This window comes from Gorilla gorilla, chromosome 1, assembly GCF_029281585.2.
Source record: "Gorilla gorilla gorilla isolate KB3781 chromosome 1, NHGRI_mGorGor1-v2.1_pri, whole genome shotgun sequence".
In the NCBI taxonomy this organism is placed as follows: Eukaryota; Metazoa; Chordata; class Mammalia; order Primates; family Hominidae; genus Gorilla; species Gorilla gorilla.
In genome coordinates this window covers 7,593,273-7,614,328 of record NC_073224.2, presented here as the reverse complement: position 1 = coordinate 7,614,328, position 21,056 = coordinate 7,593,273, and the positions used below count along the sequence as shown (strand labels likewise).

The 21,056-nt window shown below is 36.9% G+C and overlaps 2 protein-coding genes and 1 pseudogene across 2 annotated transcripts; 1 reads left to right on the top strand and 2 right to left on the bottom strand.

Annotated features, from left to right (window-relative positions):
* Nucleotides 1-505: 505 nt before the first annotated feature.
* On the bottom strand, nt 506-9,985 carry OR14A16 (olfactory receptor family 14 subfamily A member 16). The gene is made up of 3 exons (XM_004028727.4): nt 9,819-9,985; nt 4,928-5,042; nt 506-1,593 (listed from the first exon to the last, which is right to left on the bottom strand). The coding sequence occupies exon 3, from the start codon at nt 1,576-1,578 to the stop codon at nt 646-648; it is 933 nt and encodes a 310-aa protein (XP_004028776.2). The 5' UTR covers nt 1,579-1,593; nt 4,928-5,042; nt 9,819-9,985; the 3' UTR covers nt 506-645.
* A 3,239-nt stretch (nt 9,986-13,224) lies between these two features.
* LOC101130446 (3-keto-steroid reductase/17-beta-hydroxysteroid dehydrogenase 7-like) lies at nt 13,225-14,227 on the top strand (annotated as a pseudogene).
* A 4,810-nt stretch (nt 14,228-19,037) lies between these two features.
* On the bottom strand, nt 19,038-20,521 carry LOC129532288 (olfactory receptor 6M1-like). Its single transcript, XM_055381097.2, has 2 exons — nt 20,464-20,521; nt 19,038-20,033 (listed from the first exon to the last, which is right to left on the bottom strand). The coding sequence occupies exon 2, from the start codon at nt 19,840-19,842 to the stop codon at nt 19,060-19,062; it is 783 nt and encodes a 260-aa protein (XP_055237072.1). The 5' UTR covers nt 19,843-20,033; nt 20,464-20,521; the 3' UTR covers nt 19,038-19,059.
* Nucleotides 20,522-21,056: the final 535 nt, after the last annotated feature.

Sequence of the window (21,056 nt, the reverse complement as noted above, 5' to 3'; positions counted from 1 at the left end):
CAACATCTGCCTTCAATCACAGTTCCTTTATTTCTTTGAATGCTGATATCTTTCTCTGGCAAAATTCATTTAATATGCATTTTCTATTTGACCTTTGACCAAAAATGCAAAATGACTACATAGAAGGAAAGAAAACTTCCCATTCAAATTAATTTTTGAGTAAGACCACATTTTTCATTTTATTCTTCTCAGTGACATTTAAATAGTCAAGTCAATACAAGGACTAAATATGGATAATTTGTCAAAGAATTCTGTAAGATTTTTACGTTCAAATTGATTAGGTCATAAGAGAGTAGAGTTTTGGGTTTTGTATTGCTGCTGCTCCTTTTTTAATAAGAGTTTTTAAGTGAGATAATAAGTTCTAAACAAACATTCTTTCTTACATCATATTAAAGACAACTAGAAATCAGCTTATGAACACCACCCAAGAAGGGGTTTGGGAAATGGCTCCATACTGTACAAATTCAGAATTTTACTTAAGAATAGAAAAATGTAATTAATTGCCCAAGGAAATTTTCTAATAAAATAGTTGCTCCCATTTGTCTTTTTAAATTTTTACTTTTAAGAATTAGAGATAAAAATGAAGAATTAATGTGTGTACATTATAAATGGTATCTATTATTGAAAGAAAAAAAGCAACAGCTTTTACTTTTTGGTGAGCTTTCCCTTTATCAACATCCCCAGAGCCACCTTTATGGCCTTGTTTCTCAAACTGTATATAATGGGATTAAAGGTTGGGGGCAGCATAGTGTAGAACACAGAAATTACAGCATCCAAAATAGAAGGAGACTCTGAAGCTGGCTTCAGATAAGCAATGAATCCAGTGGAAAGAAATAACACAACCACCAGCAAGTGTGGAAGGCAAGTAGAGTAGGCTTTTGACTGGCCTTCTGTGGAAGGGATCTTCTTGACTGTAGAGAAGACGTGGACATAGGTAATGATGATGAAAATAAAACAGCAGAAATCCAAAACTACATTAATAAGGATGAGTGCAATTTCTCTTATTAAATTTTCTGAGCAAGAAATAGCTAATAACTGGGGAATGTCACAGAAGAACTGATGGACCATGTTGGACCCACAGTAGGATAAGGAGAAGGTGCCAGCTGTGTGCATCACAGCAATCAGACCCCCATACAGCCAAGACACAGTGGCTGTTTGGACACAGGTGCCCCTGTCCATGATGACATCATAGTGCAGAGGGTGACATATAGCAGTATAGCGGTCAAAGGACATCACCGTGAGGAGGAGCAGCTCTGCAGATGCTGAAAAAAGCAACAAAAAGACCTGGGAAACACAGCCAAGGAATGAAATGGAGTTGTTGTGTATCAAAGAATTGGCGATAGATTTGGGAGCCGTGACTGAAATAAGGCAGAGATCCAAGAAAGATAAATTCTTCAGGAAGAAATACATGGGGGTGTGGAGATGATGGTCTAAAGTCGTGATCATGATAATGAGGACATTCCCCATTAGGGCACACAAATAAATCAGCAAGAAGAGAACCGAATGCAAAATGCACATATTTTTGTTGGTAGAAAACCCCATGAGGATAAATTCAGTCACGATTGTGAGATTTGCCATTATTGCAGGAGTAATCTGCAGGAAAAGGAGAAGACTGAAGTAAAATATCAATGTCCACTCTTTAAATATTAAATATATATAACACATATATTATATTATTTAGCATACTGAAACACACACACGTACCACACATATGGTAATTCCATGCCAATTTGCCACAAAAACACTTTCATCTAGTTCTTTTTTAGTGCGTTGATCACCAAGCATTTCCTGATTAATTTCATGTTATTGAGGCAATTTAGCTCACATAAATGCATTGTTATAATATTATGCAAATATATCTTGTGAAATATACTGAAAGATTAAAAATTTTCTATGGATGTTATCAAAACTTAAAAACAAAGTTTTCCTTCCCATCTCTCTTGAAAACTCAAACCAACAAACCAATGGCTACTACATTGTACCATAGTCTTGCTCTTCCTACATCTTGTCCCATGACTAACAGGACCTCAGTTTCAACACACCTTCCAAGAATTTGAACAATAAACAATTCTAAAAACAAAACTTAACTATTGCAGACCTCTCTCAAGCTATTCTACAAAGTCTTTAACCTACTTACTCTCTAAAAAACTTTGTTTGCAGGTATTCTCACATTTGAAATTTTGATAAGAGATTGAACTAATGGTGCTTTTTTAACACCATAATTTGCAGTCTTGTGGCTATAGTTTCATAGGACACACACATGGTTACTGTAGGCAACAGATCCTATAATATATGAGCTGGCCGGGTGCGGTGGCTCACGCCTGTAATCCCAGCACTTTGAGAGGCCCAGGCAGGTGGATCGCCTGATGTCAGGAGTTCAAGACCAGCCAGGACAACATGGCGAGACCCCATCTCTGCTAAAAATACAAAAAATTAGCTGGGTGTGGTGGCGGGCACCTATAATCCCTGCTACTTGGAAGGCTGAGGCAGGGTGAATCACTTGAACCTGGGAGGCGGAGGCTGCAGTGAGCCGAGATCACACTATTGAACTCCTGCCTGGGCAACAGAGCGAGGCTCTGTCTCAAAACAAACAAATAAATAAATATTTTGTTAGCCTTATATTAACTGAATTACTCACTTTTCTTTTTTAATCCCCCATCTGCCACTTTGACTTTTTTCTCATATTTAATAAGTTAAACTATGTTTTCTCTTTCAAGCTTTTTTTCTCTTTCATCATCATAGCCAAGTTGTACAACGACAATGCATGACCTTGCATATCACAATCTTAATGTTTTTATGTCCACTGCTTTCTCTGTTCCCCTCTATCCCTTCCAAAAAATATAGCAAATTATGGTGCAGGGGAGAAGGATCGCCACATAATTTGAACAAAATTCAGATGGTCTTACTCTGATGGAAAACTGTGGTTATTCATTCCTATTGCAGTGACATGTGGGGGCTTTCTAATTGTACAGATTGTATACATTGACCTTAATGTAAATTTAGTAAAATATTAAAACTGTACTTGACAATTTTCCTCCTGCACTCTCTTCTTTGGTTCTTTCTTTTAAATATTGTGCCTGTGCTCTCTCAGGAGTGATAGATAAAGAAAAATCACAGTGTAAATGTTGTTTGCTGAATTTAGGAGAGAAGTGATATAAACTAATTTTAATCTGTTAGAAAAAAAAGCCAGACATTTTAATGAACAGTTAAAAATAAATGTTAGGATTTATTCCAGAAAAAGAAGTAAAAATATTTTGAGTGGTTTTTAAAAAATCATTTTAATGATGTTTGATTTGATTAATCTCTGTGGCTGTTCTTGTTAAAATATTGTGACTTCATCTTACAGCATCACTAATAGTCCCCGAGTGGTTGAGTAAAAAAGCATATGATTACTAAGACAGATGTCCATACGTGTCTCTTTCTTCTAGTATGAGGGAAACAAAATGGTAAGGGAAAATTGACTCAAAGACAGTGGTAGTGATGATTCTGTCTGACTGAGCTTTCTTCATAATCGTTTAGAAGCTGGAAAGTATAGCATGCCTTTTTAAGAAGTACTTCACATTTTTTTTTAAAGATTAGTCTTAAGTTTCTTGCTTCATTTATTTCTAGTTACCTCTCATTAATTTTGTGATTTCATTTAACATTTAATACACTTTCAGCTTAGTGTGGTAAATCCAAAAATATATCACTAAGAGTTACAACATCTGATATTCATAATATATACTCCTCAACGAAGATACTATAATGTGCCAAAAGTATGAAAAATTATAATCCTATTGTGGAATACTTAAAATTAAAAAGATAAAAAGTAGTATTTTATCCCATTTCTGTGTGTGAAGTTCACTCACAGGAAAAGCTAATACTGCTACTTTGAATCATTTGAGCATCAGAGAAAAAATATATCTTTAGGTTTTATTAGTTTCTATTATTTGTAAAATAAGAATTTTAATTGTTCCCAAATCCAGACAAATTTTAACTCCAAAATTTTTAAAATATGAAATGTGATTTTTATCATCAGAGAAATGCAAGTAAAAACTATAATGATATATGATCTTACCCCAATTAAAATGGATTTTATCCAAAAGACAGGCAATAACAAATGCTGGGGAGGATGTTGAGAAAAGGGAATGCTTATACACTGTTGGAGGGAATGTAAATTAGAACAGCCACTATGGACAACAGTACGGTGGTTCCTCAATAAACTAAAAATAAAACTACCATATGATCCAGCAATCCCATTGCTAAGTATATAACCGAATGAAAGGAAATCAGTATATCAGAGAGATATTTGCACTTGCATTTTTATTCGCTGTTCAGAATAGCTAACAGATGAGTAGATTTAAAAAATGTTGTACATATACACAATGAAATATTATTTACCCATAAAAACAAATGAAATCCTGTCATTTGCAACAACATGGATAGAACTAGAGGGCATTATGTTAAGTAAAATAAGCCAGGATCAGAAAGACAAATTTTGCATGTTCTCACTCTAATATGGGAGCTAAAAATCAAAGCAATTGAACTCATGAAGATAGAGAGTAGAATAGTGGTTCCCAGAGACTGAGAGGGTAGTAAGGAGTTTGGAGGAAAGTAGCAATAGTTAATGGGCGCCAAAATATCATTTAAAATGTGAATAAGATCTAGTATTTGATACACAACAAGGTGACTACAATCAACAGTAATTTATTGTATAATTAAAAATAAGAGAATGGAATTGGAATGTTCCTAACACAAAGAAATTATAAATGCTTGAGGCGATGAATGCCCCAATTACCCTAATATAATTTTTACACATTGTATATCTGAATCAAAACATCGCAGGTACCCTGTAAATATACACATCTCTATGTACCCATAAAAGTTAAAAATAAACAATTTTTAAAAATAAAAAATATAATGAGTTTTCTTTTAAAAAATGACTTACTCTATACCTCCAATCTGGCGCACAAAGATTCCAGATGTCCTCCGAGTCTTGTTTTCAATGCTTCTTTATTCATTTATAGAGTGCTTACTAAAGGCCAGATCTTTCTGTTGGCAAACTTCAGTGAAAATAATGCAGTGAGTCAAATTCCAAAGGTGTGTGGGAAGCCGCTTTCTGAAAACACCAGCATCTCCATGTTGTGCTTAGAGAGAGGGTGTGTGAGGCGCAGAGGAAAGAGCTATCCCAGGAGATTGCGATGGGAGTAACACCATGAAGAACACAGGTGGGGGTATAACAGGTGAGATTCAGAGTTTAGCACAGCCCCAGGGGAGCAGATTAAAAAAAAAAAGACTAGGAGATATGTTAGAGAAAAAATGGAGAGCAGGATCAGGCAGACACTGCAGGTCATGGGAAGTAGTTTGTTTACTGTGAGTGAGAGAAAAATCTGGATGGTTTTGAGTAGAGGAGTAGAATGATCCGACTTATATTTGAACTTTTTGTCTTATTATCTATTTATTTTATTGTATATATTTAAAGTGTATAATATGTTTTGATATGAATGTACGTAGTGAAATAATAATACAGTCAGGCAATCTAACATATCCATCACCTCACATAATTGCCTTTTGTGTGTGAGTATGTAGTAAGAACACCTAAAATCTGCTCTCAGCAATTTTTTAGTTTACAATAAAATATTATTAGTTATGGTCCTCATGCTGTGCATAAAATGCCCTGTTGAATAAAAGTATTGAGAGTGTCCATCCTTGTCTTGTCCCTCATCTTAGAGGAAATGTTTAAACTTTTCATTCTTGCAAATGATGTTAGCAGTGGGCTTGTGATTTATGGCCTTATGATTTTGTACCTAATTTGTTGAGAATTTTCATTATGAAAGGAATTGTATCAAAGGCCTTCTCAGAATCTATTGAAATGGTCTATGAATTTGGTCCTTCATTCTGTCAATGTAGTAGATCACATTTATTGATTTGCATATTCTAAACCCACTTGCATCTGAAGGAAAAATCCAGATTTATTATGATGAATGATCTTTTTAATGTGCTGTTGAATTTGATTTGCTAGTATTTCATTGAAGATTTTTTCATCTGTGTTTATCTGGAACATGGGCCTGTAATTTTTCTTTTCTTGCAGTATTCTTGTCGGGATTCAGTATCAGAGTAATACTGTCCTCATAACATGATTTTAGAAGTGTTCCTTCATCTTCAATATTTTTGAAACGTGTAAGGGAGAACTGGCATGAGTTATTCTTTAAAGATTTGATAGAATTTACCCATGAAGCCACCAGTGACTGGGTGTTTTTGTTGTTGTTGTTATTGTTTATGTTTTTAAAAAAGGGGACTTAGTTTTGTTGCTGTTTTCTATTGTCTTTCTAGACTTCATTTTTATTTTTATCTGCTTTTTTCTTTGTTATTTCCTTTCTCCTACTAATTTTTGGCTTTAATTTGCTCTTTTTTCTCTAGGTTCTTGAGCATAATGTTAGGTTTTATTAAGATCTTTCTTGGGCCTGGCACGGTGGTGCACACCTCTAATCCCAGCACTTTGGGAGGCCGAGGTGTGTGGATCACCTGAGGTCAGGAGTTCGAGTCCAGCCTGACTAACATGGTGAAACCCCATCTCTACTAAATACAAAAAAAAAAAAAAATTACCCGAGCGTGGTGGTGCATGCCTGTAAACCCAGCTACTCAGGAGGCTGAGGCAGGAGAATCACTAGAACTTGGGAGGCAGAGGTTGCAGTGAGCCAAGATAGTGCCATTGCACTTCAGCCTAAGCAAAAAGAGAGATGCACCATCTCAAAAAAAAAAAAAATCTTTATTTTTCATGTAGGCATTGGTGCTGTAAATTTTCTTATTAGAACTGCATGACTGCATCTCATAAGTTTTAATATGTTGTGTTTTCATGTTTGTTTGAATCAACATGTTTTTTGATTTCCTTTTTAATTTCTTCTTTGAACCATTAGTTGTTTATAAGCATATTAATTTCAACATATTTGCGAAGTTTTCTGAAATTCCACTATTATTGTTATCTAGTTTCATAGCACGTAGTCAGAAAAGATACTTGATATGATTTCATTCATCTTAAACTTGTTAAAAATCACGTTGTGGCCTAACATTTGGTCTACGATGAATAATGTTTTATGTGCACTTGAGAAGAATATATCTTCTGCTGCTGTTGGATGGAATGTTTGGTATGTGTCTGTTAGGTCCATTCGGTCTAAAGTGTAGTTCAAGTCCAGTCCTTATTGATTGACTGCTGGATGATTACTGATACATCAGTTCATAGTTGAATGTGCAGTATTGAAATCCCCTACTATTACTTTATCACTATCTCTCTTTTCAGATAAAGTATTTGCTTTATATATTTGGTATGCTGATGTTATATTCATATATATTTGCAATTGTTATATCTTCTTGATCAATTAACCCTTTTATTTTATCATTATATAATAACTTTCTTTGTCTATTTTTACAGTTTTGACTTAAAGTCTATCTTATGTAAGTATACCTACCTCTGCTCTCTTCGATACCCATTTGGATGGAATATCCTGTCATCCTTATACTTTCAATCTACATGTGTCCTTTAGGATGATATGAATCTCTTGAAGGCAAGGTATATTATCTATGTGCCCACTTTATGTCCTTTGATTGGAACATTTAATTCATTTGCAGTTGATAAACTGGATAGTACTTACTGCTGCCATTTTGTTAAATATTTTCTGGAGTTCTTTTGTGTGTTTTTTAAATAGATTATTTGTTCCTTTCTTCACCTTTCGCTGCCTTCCTTTGTGATTAGATTTTCTCTAGTGGTGTGCCTTGATTCCTTACTTTTTATCCTTTTTGTATCTACTATAGGTTTTGGCTTTTTTGGTTCGGATGATAATAACTTAAAACATTTTATACTTATAACAGGCTATGTTAAGGTGTTAACAATTTAACTTTATGTACATTAAATGTAAAAACTCTATTACTCCTCTCATTTTAAGTCTCTTATGTCATAATTTTTTTTATGTTGTAAACAAATTTCTGTTGCTATTATTATTTTAATAGTTTTGTATTTTTCATACTGTGATAGTTAATTTTAGGTGTCAAACTTGACTGGATTAACAGAGGCTTAGGTGGCTGGTGAAGCTTTGTTTCTGGATGTGTCTGTGAGGGTGTTTCCAGAGGAGATTAACATGTGAGTCAATGTACTGAGAGAGGAAGGCCTGCCCTTAATGGGGCTGGGGTGTGTGTGTGTGGCGGGGGGCGGGGGTGCTGGCTAAAACAAACAGTAGGCAGAAGGGGGATTTTTTTTTTTCTCTCTTTCTGTTATCTGTCTTCAGGAGTGACATGCCTCTCCTCCTCTGGCCCTCAGACATCAGACTCCAGATTCTTCAGCTTTTGGACTCTGGGACTTGCACTAGCGGCCTCCCAAGGGCTCTTAGGCTTTTGGCCTTGGACTTGGGGCTGCACCATGAGTTTCCCTGGTTCTGAGGCTTTCAAACTGAATCATAATACCAGCTTCTCTGATCATCCAACTCACACTTGGCCTTTCCGGGACTTCTCTGCCTCTATGATTATGTGAGCCAATTCCCCTGAATAAATCCCCTCTCATATATCTTATTGGTTATGTTTCTCTGAAGAACTCTAATATACGTTTAAAATTACTAATACATCTTTCAAATTACAGATTTCACACAACATCTAATAATCTGACTAGGCTCTCAGTTCATAATTAAGAGTGAGGAAGCTTATTGGGTATTCTAGGAGCAAAGACTGAGCTTATCAATAGCTGAACTTCATCAAGAAAAGATGCAGAGGTTTTGAGGGATCTCAAATACAAATTTTTTCCAGAATTGTTGCCCCAGAAGGGAAGCATATAAAATATTTGGCCAGCTGAATGTAAGACTGTCACTTGAATTTTGTAAAATAAAATTAAGGGTTTCAAAATATATAATGTCTGTGTGCACTAAAGGACCCTATTGATTTGTATTCCTTATTCCCACTACCCTTTGTGGGGTGCCTGATATCTCTGAGGCTTATCTCTTCTTCAACTTCTGTAGAACCTACATTCCACTACTTTTACCAGGAGTTGGAGTAATTTCTTAACTTTTGAGGTGAAGATCTAGAGTTGTATTACAATATTAAAATAAAATAAGCCAGGCACACAATGGCTCATGCCTGTAATCCCAATGTTTTTGGAGGCAAAGGTGGAAGGATCACTTGAGGCCACAAGTTTGAGACAAACCTGAGCAACCTGGAGAGACCCCCATTTCTACAAAATAAAAAAATAAAAACATTATCTGGGTATGGTGCTGCACACCTGTAGGCCTGGCTACTCAGGAGGCTGAGGTGGGAGGATCCTTTGAGCCCAAGAGGTTGAGGCTGCACTCACTGAGCCATGACCATGACACTACACTCCAGCCTGGGTGACAGAGCAAGACCTTGCCTCTAAAATATTATAACAAAAGATGATAAAATGAAATAGTTACCCCAACATCTAGCATGACAATTAAATAATACTGTAAGTGCTGCAGTAGGTCTTCAAGCATGCATACAGAACATAAATATAATATGGGAAAAATGTTTTTAGGCAGTGGACATCAGAGCACAAAACTGTCAATTCTGAATGAATATTAGTGGAAAAATACTATGCAACTATTTTTTACTGGGAAGGATATGATAAATATGTATTTCCTGTTTTGAAGCATCCAGAATTGGAGGAGACACACACTCAAAAGTTAAGCACCAATCCAAAATTCAAATTTAAAGTTATTAATATCATAACATTGAATTGAATTAAAAGCAAAAATATAAAAGTAAATAAAATAATATTCATATTGTTCTAAGTATCGGTACATCATCCAGATAAGCTGTAAAATTTAATACTGTTCCAACAATACCTTTATAATTGAAGTGGTGTCACTGTCTGGGGTAAATATCCTAGATTCACTGTCTCCCACAAAGAAGATTTAGGACACGGACACACAGCAGGAGTTCAGGAGCAGAGGTTTAATAGGCAAAGGAAAGAGAAAAGAAAATAGAGCTCTCTCTAGTAAGAAAGAGGGCCTTCTGAAAGGAGGGACCAGCCAGCAGCGGAGTTCGCTGGATTTTACAGGCAGGCTTGGGGAAGTGGTGTCTGATTTACGTAGGGCCCACAGGTGTGACATTTGCATAATGCCTGGGGGAAGGCTGGCCACGTCACCTTAATCTCATTATGCAAATGGGCTTTTCACTTGACCGGGGGCGTCTTGTCTGCTTTTTACTGTACACATGGCTGGCAAAGAGAAGCAAAGATGGAGCCGCCATTTTGAACATGCCTGGTCCTAGGTAGCTTTTTCCTCTCTGCATTCACCCGGGCAAGCTTCCAGCTTCCTTGTCTATGTCTGCAGCTCAATTTTATAGGCTGCTCTTTGTTAGAAAATGATTTCGGGGCTGCTGTACATTAAAAAGAGAAACTTTATCGAGGACTCCCATACCCTATCTGCTTATGTAGTTTCTTATCTCCTATATCATAATTAGGTCATCATTAAAATCTGTATCTATTCTATATCTGTATCTTTGTCTATGTCTAAATCTACATATTTAAAATTCAGTACATTAATCTCACATTGCATTTAACTGTCACGTCCTTTTATTCCCCGTTAATGTGGAGTAGTTTATCAATCTCTCTGTGTCCATGAGTTTGACATTCTGAAGAATGAAGGTCAGATACTTTGTAGAATGTCCCTCGATTTAAATTTTCTGTGACTTCCTCAAAATTAGAATCGGTTGTTATAAGAAGGCAAGGATGTCAATTTGTTCCATTACTGTTGGTGCTAACTTTAATCACTTGGTTAAGATGGTGTCTGCCAGATTTCTCCACTTTGAAGTCATGCTTTTTCCCTTTGTAATGAATAAGAATTGTATGTGCATATACCTTGAGTCTAGGCTTCAGATGGAATTGTTTTCACATGGCACATACTTTTCTAAAATTCTGAGCAATATGCTTGGCAATTATTTTCTAGATCTTTTATAAAGTCCATTAGTCATCCCTTCATATTTGCATATCTCTTTATGTAGTTGTCCCTTTGAATCTGATATTTGTAATTTTAAATATTTCAACTTTATATAACTGACTTTAGTTCTTAACTAAGATGTCTGACCATGCTTCCATGCCTGATTGCCACTTGTATCTTCCTAATTTTACTGAGTCTCTAATTACATGCTTTACACTTTTACATGTAAATATCTACCATATTTGAACATTGGCCATTTAGTTACCTGTGTAACTTGGAATCAAATTTATGATCTTTTTTTTTTTTTAATGAAACTCAGACATGGTAGTCTGCCTCGTTGAGTGTGCAGTGATCTTTGAATGTAAATATAGACATTTACAAAGTTGGTTATTTATAAAGTTACTGCTAGTGACATTAGAACACCTCAGCCATCTTTACGGCTGAAATGGTGCAGTAAAGGAGTAAAGTAAAACAGAGAAGGAGATGGGGGGAAGTGAAGTGCTGGCGGGCGGAAGTGCTGGCGGGCGGAAGTGCTGGCGGGCGGAAGTGCTGGCGGGCGGAAGTGCTGGCGGGCGGAAGTGCTGGCGGGCGGAAGTGCTGGCGGGCAGAGATGAAAGCTTCAATCAGATTATGCAACCAACCTGAGAGACTTTCACAAAAAAAGAACAGAACTTAATTCTATCTGCTCTGCAAATTCTCCTCATTGGCCTGATCTAACCAGAAGCCAAGGACAGTGACTTTGCTGATACAGTCCAGAAAACTTAGACTACAGGCCACAGTGCAGGCTGGAGGAGAGTTAACAATGGATCCAGAGGGGTATATATATATACACACACATACATACACACATTCTACACACAATCTGTAGATTATTTGTTATCTATCCGGTCAGGATAAATTGTTCTTCAATTCATGCCTTTCACAATTTTGAAAAAATGTCAGCCATTACCCCTAAGACATTATCTCTCATCCTTCTTTTTGATTCTTATTTTCTTTTTCGTTTCTTATATTCCTAACTTATTCCTGACTTCTGTGTATGTGTGTGTTTGTGAAATTTCATTTTTCTATTCTCTGTTAAATGTTCTGGAAAATTATCTCAATGTAATAATTTTTTATTAAAATTGTATAGGAATTTCATTTTAAACAATAATCTGCTTCCACATTTGAAGTTCTACTTGGCTCTTTCTCCAAATCTGTGTGGTCAATAATTATTCTCATACTTTATTTCTTAAACTTTTTTATTCTTTCAAGTGAATTTTTAAATATATGGTGCATATTTCTTTATATTTTGAGTTCAACAATTGCAACGTACGGACTTCTTCCAAATTAAGAACTTTGAAACAAATCTTAAAAAATTAGAGAAGTGTTCACATATTTTATAGTTCACAACTATAATTATGTGAATAAGAAACTCTTTGAGGTCCATTATATAAAGAGATAAGAATATAAAATAATTTACTAACTCAAAGTGAGATAAAATGAGAAATCAACATAATCATGAGTAATTGTGACTAAATGAATTTGAATACATACAATCTTGAGACGTGATTTAACTTTTTTTTTTTTTTCTTTTTTTGAGACAGAGTCTCGCTCTGTCGGCAGGCTGGAGTGCAGTGGCATGATTTCAGCTCACTGCAACCTCTGCCTCCTGGGTTCAAGTGATTATCCTGCCTCTGCCTCCCGAGTACCTGGGACTACGGGCACACAGCATCACGCCCAGCTGATTTTTTTGTACTTTTAGTAGACAAGGTTTCAACACATTGGCCAGGGTGGTGTTGATCTCCTGACCTCGTGATCCGCCTACCTCAGTCTCCCAAAGTGCTGGTATTACAGACGTGAGCTACCGCACCCGGCCGATTTAACATTTTTTAACTTACTAAAAGATTTTTATTGCATTATTTAGTCAAAGTCAACAAAAAGTTAGCAATGATACTGTCTTAAAAACTACTTTTAAATAGTCTAATTAATTTCCTAACTAAAATATTGATTTTTATTATGTTTCAGTATTTTTGTAGGTAATAAAGTTATTACAGTAATGTGCATTAATATTAATAAATCAAAATGTTAAAGCCAAAAAATAAAAATTTTAATCATTTGAAAGTAAAATTTACAATATGGGCAGATGGCAACACAATCCAAAAAATAAAGATTTTATTTTATTTTTTAACAATTCATGAATTTGATCCAAATACACATGGTAGCACTCATTAAAATCAGTATTTGGCTAAAGTCAAGGTTACAACTGAATATCATCATCATAGAATAAACTGCTTGAAAATTAATTTAGGCCTGGAAGTGTGCAGGTACGAAGATGCAAAAGATGTTTTTGATCACCGGGGCGAGCAGTGGCATTGGCCTAGCCCTCTGAAAGCGGCTGCTGGTGGAAGATGATGAGCTTCATCTGTTTGACGTGCAGCAACATGAAGCAAGACAGAAGCTGTCCGTGCTGCTCCGCTGGCCTCTCACCCCACCACCATGTCAGCTACCTGCAGTCAGTTTTCTGGGCCTCCAAGTGACTTAAGCAAAGGTTTCAGAAATTAGACTATATATAAGTCGAAATGCTGGGATCATGCCCAGTCCACAGCTAAATGTCAAAACAGTTTTCTTTGGCCTCTTTGGAAGAAAAGTGATTCATATGTTCTCCATAGCTGAAGGCCTGCTGACCCAGGATGATAAGATTACTGCTAATGGACTTCAGGAGGTGTTTAAGAACAATGTCTTTGGCCGTTTTATCCTGATTCAGGAACTGGAGCCTCTCCTCACCACGGTGACAATCCATCTCAACTTACCTGGACATCGTCTCGCAATGCAAGGAAATCTAATTTCAACATCAAAGACTTCCAGCCAAGCAAAGGCAAGGAACCCTACAGCTCTTCCAGATATGCCACTGACCTCCTCAGTGTGGCTTTGAACAGGAACTTCAACCAGCAGGGTATCTATTCCAATGTAGTATGTCCAGGTAGAGCATTGACCAGTTTGACGTATGGAGTTCTGGCTCCCTTTGTTGGACACTGTTGATGCCACTAATATGGCTGCTTCGCTTTTTTGCAGATGCATTCACTTTGACACCATACAATGCAATAGAATCACTGGTATGGCTTTTCCAACAAAAGCTCAAATCTCTCAATCCTCTGATCAAATATCTGAGTGCCACCACTGGCTTTGGAAGAAATTTCATAATGACCCAGAAGATGGGTCTAGATAAAGACATTGCTGAAAAATTTTATCAAAAGTTACTGGAACTGGAAAAGCATGTTAGGGTCACTATTCAAAAAACAGATAACCAGGCCGGGCACAGTGGTTCATGTCTGTAGTCTCAGCACTTTGGGAGGCCAAGGTGTGAGGATCACGTGAGACCAGGAGTTCGAGACCAGCCTGGGAAACATAGTGATGCCCTATCTCTACAAAAAGAAATACAAAAATTAGCTGGGCATGGTGGTATGCGCCTATAGTCCCAATTACTCAGGAGGATGAGGTGAGAGGATTGCCTGAGGCTGGGAGGGGAAGGTTGCAGTGAGCTGAGATTGTTCCACTGCACTTCAGCCTGGGTGACAGTGTAAATACAGACACATCAATCAATGGAACAGTTTAGAGAGCCTAGAAATAAGTGGAGCCCATGCACCCATAGTCAACTAATTTTTGATGAAGATGCCAAAAATATACAATAGGAAAAGGACAGTCAATAAAAGGTGTTGGGAATACTGGATATCCATATGCAAAAGCATAAAATTAGACGTTATCTCATACTATATACAAAAGTCAACTCAGAATGAATTAAAGACTTGACATAAGGCCTGAAGCTGTAAAACTACTAAGAAAATATGGGGTTAAAACTATATAACATTGGTCTGGGCAATGTTTTTTTTTTTAATTTGACCCCAAAAGTACAGACAACAAAATCAAAAATAGACAAATGGGATTACATCAAAATAAAAATCTTCTGCACCACAAAATGTCACCTGACACCTGTAAGAATGGATGTAATAAAAAAAGACAAAATGTAAGTGTCGGTGAGGATGTAAGAAAAGGGAACCCTTGTACACTGTTGGTGAGAATGTAAATTAGTACAGCCATAATGGGGGTTCCTCAGAAAACTAAATATTGAACTACCATATAATTCATCAATCTCACTTCTGGGTAATTACCCATAAGATTGAAAATCAATATGTCAAAGAGATGTCTGTACTCCCGTGTTTGTTGCAGCATTATTCACAGCAGCCAAGTTCTGGAATCAACCTAAGTATCTATCAAGGTATGAATGGGTAAAGAAAATGTGGCATATATACACAATAAAATACAAGTCATCCTCAAAGTGGAAGAAACTGTCATTTGTGAAAACATGGATGGAAATGGAGAACATTATGTTACGTGAAATAAACCAAACACAGAAAGAGAAAAACCACATGCTCTCACTTATATGTGGAATCTAAATCAATTGAACTCACAGAAACAGAGAAATAAACTTGAAGCCAGACCCTCTAGCTATAACTGGAAAGGCTGGGGTTTTGGCTGTGCACTGGATTTCTTTCTATCCTCATGTTGAAGGTGAACATGGGCTTTTCCACTCTCTGCACTGAGCTGGGGGGATATGTGGCAAATGCCTGTGTGCGCATTCATGCTGCACCCTTTGATACAGAGCAGATGGCTCTTGGAAATTAGCCCATTGTATGTCCACCTTTTTGTTTTCTGTGGTCCAGGGCCACGCAGGAATGCAAAACTTCATTGACTCCCAGGGCTAGGTCATGAAAGAGATAGTCACTTGTGTGTGAGCTATAGCAGTTGCAGCACCTGATGCATGGATAAGCTCCTTCAAGGAAGAATGGACAGATTGGGTTTATCACTGAGGTGGGCCAGAGGAAAGGCTTGGGAAGTTCTTAGCTCTGGCTCAGGCAACCAGAGGGCTATTGTCTGTCTGCCCTGTTAGGTCCTCAATGCAAGTTTATTATCAGGCTGTCAAGTATCTACTGGAAATGTGTGCTGTATTCCGAGAGATTTAGAGCTGCATGTCCCAGCCCTTTTTCTGGAACACTACTCTCAAAGATGTAGCCCCCAAAATGGAAATGTTTGCAGTCTTGTTTAAAACCACCTCTTTGTTCATGATCTAAGATGACTCACATATGCCAAGGCCCTTCTGCATCCAGAGCTAGAAAGTTTAGGATGCAGTCTCTCCAGTGGAAGCGGTAAAACTTGAGGCATTCGACGTTTCGACAATCTCCTTCCCAAGAGAGATGAATAGATCTGGATTTATCTCTGAGGCAAGCCCAGGAAGAAGGCATGGGAAGTGCTGATTTTCCTCTCAGGCTGCCAGCAAGCTACAATTTGTCTGTCATTGCAAATTCACGATGGAACTGAGAAGCCATTGGAAGAGTGTGTTTTTGGGGAGAAACACCGAGCTCTGTTCCCAAAGGGTGGAGCCCCTGGAAACGCATCCACAGCCATATCAATAGCAAACTGCCTCTCTTTTTCTTGTGTTGTAGAGAGACTTGCTCATGCCTAAACCCCTCTGCTCTCAGAGATGGTGAATTAAGAGCCATGCCGTGGGGGACCTTAGAGTTAGGGTGATATATGTGAGGTCCGAACTCTTTTCTCCACAGGGGAGAGCTGAGTGCTGAGGATTCCCTTCCTGATTGTGTGGCACAGTGCCTGGAGCAGGGTCCATGCTGGAGTGTGCCTCAGCTTTTCCTACCCTTCTGATGTGGATGTTTTCTTTGTTGCGCAGAGGATAGGAGTCTGTCAACAACTGGTTTCTTTCTCCCAGAGAGAACCGATGTATAAATACATGTTTATTGGCACATCCTTGGGTGTCATTTATTTTCCATTCATCCTAATTGCTTTTGTTTCACGGTTTATCCTCTCTCGTTGTTGTTAACATATTTTAGTGTTTCCTTTCATTTCTCCTATTGAATTTTTAGGTATACTACATAATATTACTATTATTTTTAGTACTTGCTTTAAAGCTAATATTGCATATTTAATTTATTAAAATCTATAATAGTTCATATTTTACAACTATACCACACTTTATAGTTCATCCTTCTTCCTTCTGAAAACAACAGTAAAAATGTCTAGACCTAGACTTCCTGCATCCTGTTTCCTATTTCCTAGTCACATTTCCTATTCCAAAAATGTAATAACTATTAGACAATTTTTGTCATATATATTACTTCTATTTATTCCACATTACATTTTCATGCTGTTTATGCTTTAAGCAGTCTCTTGTTTTTTAAATTACAAGAAAAAATAAAGCAAAGTCTTTGTTATGACCTAACTTAATAACCATTTCTGGTGCATTCTGTTTCATTTAATTGATACAATTTTCCATTGGTAATCATTTCCCATTTACCTGTAGATACCTTTTAATATTACTTATTATCTACATGTGTGGTGACAAATACTTTCTGCTTTCTTATGGCTCTAATCAGAAAGTTATTATTCTGGCCAGGTGCGGTGGCTCATGCCTGTAATCTCAGCACTTTGGGAGGCTGAGGCGGGCAGATCACCTGAGGTCAGGAGTTTGAGACCAGCCTGGCCAACATGGCTAAACCCCGTCTCTACTAAAAATACAACAAAATGAGCTGGGCGTGGTGGCGCGTGACTGAAATCCCAGCTACTCAGGAGGCTGAGGCAAGGAATCGCTTGAACCCGGGAGTCAGAGGTTGCAGTAAGCCCAGATCACGCCACTGCACTCCAGCCTGGCCAACAGAGTAGGATGCTGTCTCAAAAAAAAAAAAAAAAAAAAAAAAAAGAAAAGAAAAGAAAAAGAAAAAAGAAAAGTTATTATTCTATATCACAGCTTTGGGAGGATATAGATGTTTGATTTCCATGGCTTTTTGTTTATATATTTGCTCATTTTATTCTTTCAGCCTTTAAAACATGTCTTTCAGTTGTCCTGTGCCTACCATTGTTATTGATGAAAACTCAATGATTATTTTTAAACTTTTCCCCCAGCATCCAATATGTCATTTTTTAATGGTTCTTTTTTAAATTTTGTTTTGAGGTTTAGTTTAAAACAGACTAGTATGTGCTGAGATGTTATTTATTATATTGTTTGGGTTTTATTATCTTTTTTTTGAAATCTAGGATTTTTAAAATACAAATTGGGAATTATTTAGTTACTAGTTTTGTATGTTTGTTTTCTTTCACGGTTTCACTAATCCTTTCTAAGTGTGATTGCAATTATACATAAGTTAGAGAATGTTCTACTGTGACAAAACTCCCTGTTGGTGTGCTCATTTTTCTGTTATTGTTTTTCCTTTTATACTTCAGCTTAGATACTTTATATTATTTTACTTTCATGTTCAATTTTCCATTTTTTTCTGTTATCCCTGTTAGCAGTTTAGATGTGCACTATGTTTCCTGAAGCTTATATCAGCGTGCTCGCTCTCAAAGTTTCTGATATTATCAATTCCAAAACAATTATTTTCTGACTGTACAAAAATGTTTTCCTCTTTGTCCTTGACAAATCCATTTTCTTCATCTTTTTGTTTTTTGTTATTTTTCTCCAATGATCATGTATTCCTTCATTGCCTCTCTCACTACAAATGTTGGCAATTAATTTTTTTCAGAATAACCTTAATACTAAATTATAAAATACTTGTACTTAAACTGTGAAAGATAGAAAACAAATCAATATACAGAAATATTTTAAGCACTTTATTTAGACATTTTCCATTTGCTCATCCAAAAAGCAAATACCATTAGTAAAAATGAATGAAAATGATGAATTAAAAAATTAATGACCTATATTCAAAGTAATATAGAGTTTAAGCCCATAATACAACTTCTGAAATTATATTCCAAGGATGAATTTTTGTTTAAGTGTATTTGTGTTAAGAGGAGATGTGCTCTGAAAACTTTCCTTTCCACAGTACATAGATATGAAAAAAATATATATATAAACATATATACGCACACTCACACTCTTACCCACCACCACATCCTCTTACCACCTATAACAAGAAGTTTCATTAATGAAACACAATATTGGAAATTTAAATTGCACATAAACCTGGTACATTTCATTATGAAAACTGGAAATTTTTTCATAACTAAGATCATGTATTCATTTACAAATGTCATAGGACTTTGTTAGAATCATCATTGATGAAGGTGAATATATCCAGGACTAAGTATTCTCAGAGAATCCTCATGTGGACCTTACCCCTTTGAGCAAGCTCTGTCCTCTGGCCAAGGCGTCCTTCAGTGCATCCTTCATGGCTTCATTCCACAAACTGAAGATGAAGGGATTCAGGAGGGGTGTGACGATGCTGGAGAGGATAAAGAGGATCTTGTTGATGTGCAGGCTGCTCTTCTGTGAGGGGCGAACATAGACAAAGATGGAGATCCCATAGCCCATGGAGACCACCGTGAAGTGAGAGGCACAGGTGGCAAAGGCTTTGCGTTGACCTTGGCCTGAGGGTATCTTCAGAATGTTGGAGATAATGTAAACATAGGAGACCACTGTGAGTGAGAGGGAGCTGATGAGCAGGACCAAGGAGCTAAGAAAGTCCAACAGCTCAATAGCACGAATATCAGCACAGGCCAGGTGGAAGAGAGGGGCGCTGTCACAGAAAAAGTGCTCAATCACGTTGGGACCACAGTGTGGCAGTCCTGCCTTGAGGATGGTGGATGGGAGGATGAGGAGAAAGCCACCCACCCAGGAGAGGATGACGAGGTGGGCACAGAGTGAGCTGGTCATAATTGCAGGGTACTGAAGAGGACTGCAAATGGCCACATAGCGGTCATAGGACATGACAGCAAAAGGAATAAACTCAGTGCATCCGGAAAGAAAATAGAAATAGGACTGTGCAGAGCATTCACCACTTGTGATGCTCTTCCTCTCCAATGGGAAGCCCTCCAGCATCTTAGGAACAGCACAGGTTATGGTTAATGTTTCACTGAAAGAGAGATTGCTGAGGAAGAAATACATGGGTGAGTGGAGCCTGTAATCCACAAGAATCAGGGTAATAATAAGGGTGTTTCCAAGGACTGTCACCAAAAAGGCTGATAAAAAATCACAAAGAGGAGGCCCCCAAGGGCTCTGGTGGTTGGTATCCCCACAAGAATAAACTCAGTCACCAATGTCCAATTTCCCCTTTCCATGCTTCATATCTCCTTTTACTGTAAAGAGAGTTATAGAAGAAACAAGGTAATTCACTTATCAAATTACAAACTTCAGGATAAAGTGAGAAGAAATAGCTTTAGCCCCTTTTTTTGTTTCTAAAAAAATTGAGCAACATGGTTGAAATTATGGTTGAGTGCAATATTTCCCATAAAAATCCAGATGAAGATATATGATAATCAACTTCTCTAAATCTGTCTTTCTTTTTTATATTCCATATTTCTTGGGAGGGGGAGGATATATGTTAAATATATTAATAGACTTGTATTTCCTAGGTCTAATAATATATTTAACATATATTGACCTATATTTCCTAGGTCTAATATATTTAACATATTTAACAAATTTGTCATGTGTTTTAATAAATGGACCAATAAAAGATGTAGTTGGTAGTTGTAAATATCATAATGGCTTATTTTCAATGTTTACCTTGTGGGGACTAAGCTGCCTGGGATGTTGTGAGCACATGCAGAGGGCTCAGGATTCCAGTTCGAAGTCAGTGGGGCAGCTATGGCTTCCAGTGTCACATTGGACCATAGATGCACATGGCAGCCAATTATGACAGAGGCATTTGAGCACCTAGGAGTCTGGAACTCCAGCTGCTCCAACTGCCAGTAAGGGTGGAAAACTACAGATGAATTAGTTTACCCTCCTTCACACACTGAAAATTATTGTCTCTATAAGTTTAAACATATCCCCCTTTTCTAACTTTTATTTATTTTTGCATCATATGGAAGCACATGGAGGTTAATTTATTCTTCAAAATCTTGCAGTTGGTATAAAAGTACTATAGAAATAAAGTATAAATATTTGCAAAAGTGTTGGTAATTTTTCAATCTTTTACAAAACTATCTTTGACAGGATCAACTAAATGTTTGAATAAAAGTTTGTGTCTCAATTAGCTGGAGATGAAAAGAGTATCTGAGACAAGGTTTTGCTGATGTAGATTAGTGCCAACATTGCCCATATGGAGGAAAAACTTGCAATAATTTGGTATTATTGCAAACTTGTGAATTACAGAA

Coding starts and splice junctions, on each gene's coding strand:
- LOC129532288 (XM_055381097.2), bottom strand. CDS start 19,842: ATGTATTTCTTCCTCAGCAATCTCTCTTTCAGTGAAACATTAACCATA.
- OR14A16 (XM_004028727.4), bottom strand. CDS start 1,578: ATGGCAAATCTCACAATCGTGACTGAATTTATCCTCATGGGGTTTTCT.